Below are 10,019 nucleotides of genomic sequence, written 5' to 3'. Positions count from 1 at the left end.
CAAAATTTCAATCGAACAGCTTGTTGGGTAATCTGGAAAACCAGAGGTGGTTCTGCTGTTTAGTTAATATAGTTCTGGTAGCTTTAATAAAATCTTACCCATGCTGACCTGACCATTTGGACGAATCGTAATATCTGGGATGATATTTTTCATATGGCCAACATTGGAGTAATTTGTGCTATCATTTAAGAGTAACTGGAAAACAATAAAATAAAACGCTAGCAAATTGAGAACATCAATGTGCATGGTTTTTACCTTTAGGTGCATGCAAAAGCAGAGGAGCACAGTCTCAGTCTGCTCCCTCATGTTCCATGGTAGACCATGGAGCGAAGAAAACGTCACACTATGCTACCTGTTCAGTGTGTTCCTTCCATCAAATGCCTTGTTAAGTTGTATCAATATTTGCAAAATCAGGTCCGCCGCTACTTAACCACACGTTCCTTCGGTGTAGAGGAACAGCATCACATATGAAAACTTACTGAGGTGACAATTAGTTAAAACTGATAAATTTAACGATGACAGTCTCTTTCTTGCTTGAAGGATGGTACTTGGACATTTATAACATTGTAATGATGTTTTCAAATTAACTTTAAATTATATATAATATATATAGTTCCTAGCTAACTAATTAATCCCTTCGACGTTCTGGAACTTGTTAAGCAAAGCATTTTATGGACTCAATCCGGATCGGTTGTTTAATTGACATCATGATGGTTAGCGTTACTTCTAATAAACTTTATTGTACGTATCTGACGTGCATAGATTATGTGGACATTTTACTTATATATTACATAAACGAGTAGCGATCAGACTTTCATGTCAACATGATGAGAATCATTTGCGTCATTGATTTTAAGAAAATCATATGGTTGAAATTAAGCTGAAAAAAATAAACGTTTAATTATATTTTAGAGATATTAAAATACTCCATCCATGAATTTTGCTTCCTTATTATCTGGTAAAGTTGTCTGATCTAATGAAAGGGGAATTCCCCAACCCGATTCCATCGTAAGAGGCAGTGATACCTCTTAAAGAAGGCGAGGAATCTCATTAAAAAAAAAAAAAACTCGTGTTTCCTCCTTTGAGGGATCTCTGGAAGGTATCACTAAATTTCTATTTTTCTCAACGTAAACTCTAACATCTGATTTCTTTAAAATAAACAGTGTAGTTAATTTCTGTCAACTATGGCATATCAGGGCCTTGTGGCTATCGGTTTGCTCTATATAAACATAAAAATATAAATGACGTACTAGTCTAACTTGTATATCTATATACATGATGTACTAATCTAACTTGTAAGATCCAATTTTACACATTTCATATAACGAAACTTATGGATGGTTGGTGGACCAAAGGATAGATTATTGAATTTAAAATGAAAATGATAAATTAAAAAACTAGTAATTAATTAGTAGACACTGTCAAGGAAAGAATAAATTTATTTTGTAGTTATGGAAATATTAAACTCCTTTTGATGGTTTAAGTTGGCCAGTCTAATTAGCCGTAGTGAGTGGTTGAGAAACTTTATTAATTAATACAAATGTAAACTATGAAGATCAAATATTGAGTTTGCCTGAAAGTTTGGCAGCATGTAAGCCAAGATGCACATTCCATCTCTTCGTAGATATGGACGAGGATATAACGCGTAATCTAGTATGCCTAAGTTTGCGTGGTGGGAACATGGATTTGACTGAGCTGTACACTCGTGTCTTCTTTCACAATAATGCACACCCGGTAAAACATCAGGCATATCTACAATGACTCCTATATATATATATATATATATATATATATATATATATATATATATATAGACTGGATTAGTATTTTAATATTCTTTCTTCATATGAAAAGGGTACAGTACCACATGTACATGATTTATATGTGTGACTATTAAGTCGCTCAGCTTGGTGCCATTCTTCCCCTTCTTCTTCATGTTTCTGACCAAAAGGATAGCTTCGAAGCCGATCAATACCGCCATTGTTGAGGCTAAATGACTCCTAGGATCACTTTCGTGGTCTTATTTTCACTCTTATGCCTTGTGCCAACTTCATCTTTGCTCTTGAGCCTCCATCTCCAGGTTGCTTTCACAGTGCTTCAGGTATGGAGATCCACCATAACCCTTGATCTGCATAATGTATTGGAAACATGGGTTGGCCTTGACGTTTGCAGCTATACTGGAATCTATTGCGCCCAGACGCTGGCCGTCGGCGGCCTCTTAGTTGTGTCCGGAATAGACCTCAACCACTTTGGCCTTGCCGGAACTTTGCCGGAGGAGTTAGGGCAGTTGACCGATCTAGCATTCATCCACCTGAACTCAAACCAGTTCACGGGTTCCATACCCAAATCTTTCAGGAACCTCAAGTTGCTAACTGAGCTTGATGTGAGCAATAACCAGTTATCTGGCACATTTCCATCAGTGGTCTTGTCGATGCCGTCGCTCAGGTTCCTTGATATTCGGTTCAACGCGTTTGAAGGGACACTTCCGGCGGAACTTTTTGACATGAAGTTGGATGCATTATTTGTCAACGACAACAATTTCGCATCATCAATCCCCGAGAACTTCGGGAATTTACCTGCCTCTGTAGTGGTACTTGCTAATAACGACATATATGGTTGTGTGCCTGAATCAATTGGGAGGATGAGCTCCACTCTACATGAGATCTTGCTGCTCAATAACTCACTGTCTTCATGTATCCCCAAGGAGATAGGCAATCTGGTTGAGCTCACAGTTTTGGATATTGGGTCAAACAAATTTGTTGGGCCCTTACCAGAGAGCATGGGAGGCATGAGAAGCTTGGAGCAGCTGAATGTAGCAGAAAACAATCTTTCCGGTGAGATTCCCGCCGGCATCTGCGAGCTGCCGAGGCTTCGGAACTTTACATACTCGTACAATTATTTCGACGACGATCCACCCATATGCTTGAACCTGCCAAAATATTCCGATGACGGGAACTGCATCCCAGGCAGGCCGGCCCAACGGCCACAAGAAGAGTGCACCAACCAGAGGTTCCATGTAAGCTGTGCTACCGCTGGCTGCAACTTGGCTTGATCGGCTCGCAATCAGTATCGTCCACCAACACAGCGAACTGGACCACGACAGATCTAGGTCATATATATTCGAAAAAGAGTTAGGGACTGAACTTGTATTCTCCTTTAATTTTTTTTTTAAGTTTGACGAAAATATAAAAGAGTTGGAGTTTATTTCCTATATATATATATATATATATATATATATATATATATAGAGAGAGAGAGAGAGAGAGAGAGAGAGAGAGAGAGAGAGAGGATTTCAAGTTGATTCAATAATTAGCAAATTGGCTCCATATGATGTGAGGACCCCACTTGGACAGACGATAAAATATCGGATAGGCATCATTAATGGTCACATGCTATTGGATGGTGTCTGGATGTCTTATCTTATATTGTCGTAAGATGAGTTGGTGAGAGCAATTGATTGAGCACAAGTTGTGCATACTTGCAACTTTTAAATGGACAGTTCCCAAATGAAGATGGATTCTTCTACCTTTTGGGACAAGCTCTTTCCAGCTTTGCTACTTTCTTCCAAAAGATTCACCCCCACTTAAAGGTTCATCATCTAATTGTTTCAAGACGGTTCAGCCTGACATAAAAAATGGGTTTTGCCAAAACTCAATTTTAGCAAAACCAAAGCCTACCTCCCCCTAGATTTTAAATAAAAGTGATTTTCGCCTCAAACTCACCTGGATCTTAGTTACTCTCATATCACAATAGGAACTCTTAGAGATTTAACTCACCTGGATCTTAGTTACTCTCATATGTCAAATAATCTTCCTGTTGTTACAGATATATATATATATATATATATATGCCTTTCCTGCCATTTATTAAATTCTAGCTAATCTCTGTTTTGTTCACAAATTTCAGAAATTAATACGTATGAAACATGTACAAACGCATGCACACAAACAAAAATAAACATGTAAACCACCGAGGTACGTATTACATTAGAAGGTCCCCAGATTGAAAAAACAGAAGAAGCGAAATTGACCATAAGAAAATGCTTCCATTGCATGACAACATGAAATATTTGAAAACATGACATGGAGATCATTTTGGAAGATGTTTAATAACAAAGTACAGAGTTGATCTTTCTCACGGGTGATGCCCTACTGTATTTTCCCGAGCTTCTTCCCATAGGCTTTCCAATAGTGAGAGGTGGAAGTTGCTAGCTGTTTGAAAGCCTTTGCCGCCCTCATTTTGCTGCCTCTAACCTTTACTACAAGCATTCATGCTTTAGTATGTAGATTAAGCGTGACCAGTAGCACTTTGTTATGAAGCTTTTGAAGGCGCTCCTCCCATTACTCAAGAAAATTGACTAACCACATAGATATAATGCTGCCTAACCTCATTCACCAAAGGCTTAAACAACTACGTTAAGCCCTTTAGAACAGTAAATAAAAGTAAAACTAAAAGAAGGAACGAAATCTTATTAAAATTGGAAATGAAGGTAAGAATAGAACATAATTTATGAATATGTTTATTTAGGAAAGAAGCATTATTAGAACTTGAAAACAAAAAATATAAGATTAAAAATAATTTATTAGTCTTTCATTTAAGAAAGAAATCTTATTGACAATTGGAATTCAACAAGGTGGTGATACATATATAAAATGAAAACTCCACCCCAGGCACCACCACTATGTTTTAAATTTTGGCCTGACCCTCCTCCTCCTCCTCATTCTTTCGTCCTTTCCCCTCCTTCTCCTCCTCCCTTCGTCTTCTCCCTCGACACTACCACCATAGTCAGCTTGTTGCCTTCCACAGACATCTGAAACTTCAAGACATGGCAGGTATTGTATTTTTCCAACCACTTGTTTATGTAGCGGTTATGGTACCTATGCCTAATAAATATCAATAAACAATTTATCTCTTATCCCGATTTCATCTTAGCTTGCAAAAAACATTTGACAGGAAAGCAGCAAGAGAATTCCAATTACAATTAAGAGCATCACGAATAACTGATGTTGACAAATCCCGATATCCTACTAAAACTGCTAAAAAGAAAAGTGGATCTGTAAAAAAAAAAAAATATTCCATTAAGGAATCGAATCTAGTTAGGCTTTAAGAATGACACCCATTTTATATGATTATTCTATAATGCCGATAGAATAAAGAATACATCTAATCCAAATACGATTAAATCCTAGAATGACACGAATATCTAATCAGAAAAAAAAAACACACCAGTATCAAGGACTTAACTCGAAAAAACAAAAAATAACACAGAAAAAAAAAATCAACAACCAGGAAAAGAAAAAGGAAGTCTCACCAAATGGACGTTCTCATTCCCCATGATCGTTCCCCATCGTCTAGCTTAATTGATTATTAAGGGGCCGGGCTGGGTATCGAGCTGGGTCAACCATGTCCGAGGCCCAACTCAACCCGTTTTGTTAATTGTTGGGTGGGGCCGGGTCGAGCCAGTCAGCATCACCAAACTAGAATTCACACAAGAGAAAATGGATTCGAAGATGGCAATTGGCAAACAATTAACCGCCTTCCTAACCTGCCAAAAAAGGGTTCTACAACAACACGTGCTATACTGCTGCGATCATAGTCCCTAACCTGCCGGAAAAGGGTTCTACGGCAACAACACATGCTCATAGAGAGAGGGACAACGTGTTGCAATACCTCCTGCTATAGAAGGGCGACGCTCTTCCTTCTCGGTCTGCCTTCTCCGGCAGCAATAAACAAAGACAGAGACCTAAGAGTCTACTCTACGTTACCACAAGAGAAAGAAAGAAAAAGAGAGAGACCAAACAAAATGAAAATACATTAACAAACTTTAGTCACAACGAGCATACAGGGTAACTTAAAAAAACTTGAAAAACAGTAAAAGAAGATTTAAAGAGGAGAGAAGAAAAAGGGGGAAGAAAGCTAAGCCAAGAAGATTGCTGTCTATAGCTAATGTTCCCAATGGGCCCCAACAGTCCCAACTTAAAACCGGGACCCACCCAGCCCGTTTTAATGTCGGGCCGGGCCGGGCGCAACCGGCGAAAGCCTGTCTTTTGCAAATCACGGCCCGAACCCGGGCCCATTCCAGGCCAGGTACCGGGTACCCACCAGCGACCCGACCCAGCGCCCAGGCCTATCAGGAATGGAACTAGAAATTTTTCATGTGGCGAGTTAAATTTTTTTAAGTTTTGAGTAGGGCCAAAAATCATGTTTCAAAATAAAAATTTTATATAGAACAACATATAATTTTTTTTTTTTTTTAGATTCCCACTCTTCATACCTGGATCATTAGTAGCCGAAGGTTTGATTTTTTCATTTTAGGTATCCCGCCTTAAATCTCCCACTAAGAAAGAGTCTTGCAGCCTTGGCTCAACTTAGATGGTTTGCGCCATTTATAAGAGTGGAAGTAATTCTTAATGTACCATGTTGATCAGAGGATTTTAACCCTCTGGAATGTTCGTCTCCATTCTGAATGCTAGCCATCGGTAAAAAAAAATCGCCTTGCTGCTTGGGTTGATTTCTCCCTTGCGGCTTTTTGGTAAGGTGGAGGACCGGAGGTGGCTTTCTTTTGACAGGAATTGGTGGGCGAGCGGAATGATCCCCTTCTTTTGAAACGGCTACCAAAGGCAAATGGCGCCAACTAAGGAGATGGGACTCTCTAATATTATTAGAGAAGAACGTGCGAGAGATCCTCCCGCGTCTCCCTTCCTTTTTGAAGCGGTTGGCTTGCCCACAATATCACCCGATTACATTGCCCACAATATCACCCGATTACATTACAGGGAGGGCAGTTTCCTTTTTGGTAGTCCCTCCATTTCTCACACGATGACATTTGGCAGACCCATATAACGGATGAAGAGGTGGCTGCTGCTAGTGTCGCCCCCTCTCAAGTAAAAGGAAAACTTCAAAGAGGTGCAGTGTGAAGAAGGGCGCACCAGAGGAAGATGGGCGTTCCACCAAACTGAATTAGCAGAGGATGATCGTGCGACGCCGGAGCGACGGGCGGCCTCTCTCTCTCTCGGATGACCCTCCCAAGCTTGGACGACACCGATGAGGGTTTTTTTGGGCGACGCCGATGGAAGCTTCAATGGGTGACGCCGATGGGAGTTTTTTGGGCGATGCTGGTGGAAGCTTCAATAGCAGTGAAACGCAGGAGAACTTTCTGCTGGAACAAGGTTGATCCAGCGAGCACTCTTTCGCAGAACTTTCTTGGCGTCGCAGCACTCCCACTGGCTGAAGGTTGATCCAGCGGCACTCTGGCGCAAAGATAGCGGTACTCTTATTTTTGCACAGACGTTGAAGAATATGCTGTGGGAAACAGAGGATGATGTGCCCTCCTCCTAAGGCTAATACCGCTAACTCTCGTCACTCTTGAACCTCCTGCACTTTTGGCTAGAATCTGTCACAGGTGTCTCACGAGCGATCTTGCAGTAGACAGCAAGAATGCTCCCTTTCAATAGGAACTTGGCTTTGATACCATGTTAAAAACATGAAAACGAAAGACACAAACATAAGCATGTACATGGTTCGGCAATTCAATGCCTACATCCACGAGAATAAGAACACTCCTTTATTTCTATGTGATACCTTTTGAGAGAAGACAACTCTCTCTTTTATGGGCTACACACCAAGCCATATTAGTCAAGAGAATCATGCAGGATTCTTGTGATAAATAGGGCAACACAATTTTGATGGATAAGAAAATTATGAGATAAGGAAACGGAGAGAGAATCTTGATTAGGCAGCTGTAACCTTCCTTAACAAAGAAGGTAATGGAGGCAATCCCTGTAATCTTGCTAACACAATTGTCTTCTAGATAATTTCATAATCTGATGATGGGTAGTGTTTTGACTGATTACACATGGCTTTAGGCCAAATGAATGAAGCTTTCAGCGTGACATGGAGCATGAAAACAAAAAATTAAGACGCACAGTTCAAGAAGTACAAAAAAATTGAGAAGAGATCGTCTTGTTACCTCTTCTGAAATGTTGCTGGACATCATTTCCCAGCACAAGGATCTCTGTCCTCCTTTCTGTCTGCCTGTCTCTCTTGCTTGGTCCCTCGTCTTGCTGAACTTATATTAAAAACTTAGTTACTAAATCAGAAGTTTTTTGTTAAGACACGCTTAGTTTCTTTTTCTTAGTAACTAAGTGTTACTAAGTTTTTTTGCTTGTAAGCTTACTAAGTTTTTGCTTAGTTGAAACGGGTTGTGCATCTCTTGATTGAAAGGTGCATTAGTAGAATGGCTTTGCGGATCTTCTCTCCATTGAGGAAAGGAAAAATCACTGAAGCATTCTCTTCGTTCTAAAGTATCTTGTGTCGGGTGAGAGAGGGAGGGAAGGAGTAGAAGAGTAGTGTCAGGCGATGCCGTCGGCAGCTGCACAGAAATAGATGGTGAAATAATTCATCCATCTTCAGCGCCGCTGCCCAGTGCCAACGGGCAGTCGGGACTCAGTTGTAATCGGCAGGGGTGAAGTCAGAATTTTCTTTACAAGCAAGCCCGAGAGTTTGATCTGTAGGGCTCTACAAACTGAATTTTAATACAAAAAATACATTATGCAATTAGAAAGTAATATTATTTTCAATGTAAAAAAAAATTCATTGATTGGAGGAGGGCCATGGCCTAGGTGGGCCCCTCTTCCCTCCATCCCTGCTCAACGAAACCCCAGCCGGCCTAGTGCAAAAGCAGATGGTTTTCCACTTATCTTAACAAGAACAACAAAGGAAAAAAGAAGTTGAACAAGAAAGGGAGGAGGCCGCGAGCACCCTTCCCTGATGACGGAGCTTGGACAGGACTGGTGGCTGGTATGTTGGAAGAAGTTTGGGAAGAGGGGGGTTGGAGAAAGTAAATAAGGAAAGGGAAGAGATGGAGGGAAGATAGGGGTCGGTAAGAGGGAGAAAAAAAAATTTTAATGGGACATGGTGAGAGACGTCTTAGTTCATCAGTTGTTTATTTGACAAATTAAGACTGGAATTATGGTGCAGTATATATATATATATATATATGGTCTTGCTTGGTGGTTGTTCAAACTGTTCAGGTCTATTTGTTTCCAATCATGTAAGAAATTGGGAACAAAACTATATACTTTTGAAGTTTACATACCAAACCCTCATTTTATACTGATCATTTCCATGACATCGTCTTCTTATGACCCTGACATAAGTTAGGGCCGACAAATTTTAAAAGCTAATCATAAAAAAAAAATTATTTTAATTTTAATTTTTTAATTTTTAATTTTTAATTTTTAATTTTTTAAAGCAAGTTGTTTGTTATGATCCTTCTCAGCTGTACCGCATGTCATCAAAGTAACGCCCAAGTTGCTCTCTTTTTTTTTTTATCATAAATTTGAATATGAACTCCATTTTTTTATTCATTTTGGTGCAGACTTCACTTTCGTTAATAACTGTAGAAAAGCAAAGCCTAATGAAGCTATGACATGTTAGGAGATGTCAAAATTCCTGATTTGATTTTTAACGTTATCCTTTGTGGATGGAAAAGTAGGGTCATTTGACTTATTTCCCTTATCGTCGCTCACATTTGCCTTTTAATTGATAACTATCAGTTATTACTTGAGGTTCGCGTTGGAGAAAGCACAAACATGAGGCCTGTATTTCAGTTTATAACTAAAATGTGGTCCCTTAAATAAAAACTTAACTGTGTCAATATTTGATTAGGTGCAAGTAATGCCTCCAATTTGTTGAGGATGACTGGACCCTGTCCAATTAGGTTAGCCGATATTTGACTGCCTTGCATCTTAGATTCAAGTGTCTTATATTTTAATAAGGGGTTCACTTTACGTCTATGATATTAACAAACTATGGCCTTTGAGAACTAAAAATATAAAATCATCATTGTCTTCAAATTGCATTGTCCAAGCATAATTTCATATTATAGTCAAGCAACAAGAGTCCGAAATTTTCTAATATCAAATCTTAAGTGATCAAACGCGCCCTTAACAGTGACTAAAGATGAAGACTGGTTTTTTCAAATGTCCGCTACTTTGACTCATTTAATTTCGTATTTA

At 39.4% G+C, this 10,019-nt stretch overlaps 1 protein-coding gene across 1 annotated transcript; it reads left to right on the top strand.

Annotated features, from left to right (window-relative positions):
• The first annotated feature begins 1,868 nt into the window (after positions 1-1,868).
• On the top strand, positions 1,869-3,191 carry LOC116266546 (leucine-rich repeat extensin-like protein 4). The gene has a single exon (XM_031647795.2). The coding sequence runs from the start codon at positions 1,994-1,996 to the stop codon at positions 3,050-3,052; it is 1,059 nt and encodes a 352-aa protein (XP_031503655.1). The 5' UTR covers positions 1,869-1,993; the 3' UTR covers positions 3,053-3,191.
• Positions 3,192-10,019: the final 6,828 nt, after the last annotated feature.

Source organism: Nymphaea colorata, chromosome 1 (assembly GCF_008831285.2).
Source record: "Nymphaea colorata isolate Beijing-Zhang1983 chromosome 1, ASM883128v2, whole genome shotgun sequence".
Taxonomy (NCBI): Eukaryota; Viridiplantae; Streptophyta; class Magnoliopsida; order Nymphaeales; family Nymphaeaceae; genus Nymphaea; species Nymphaea colorata.
Note: the sequence above shows the minus strand (reverse complement) of the source record. Positions and strands in the feature narration are given on the sequence as shown.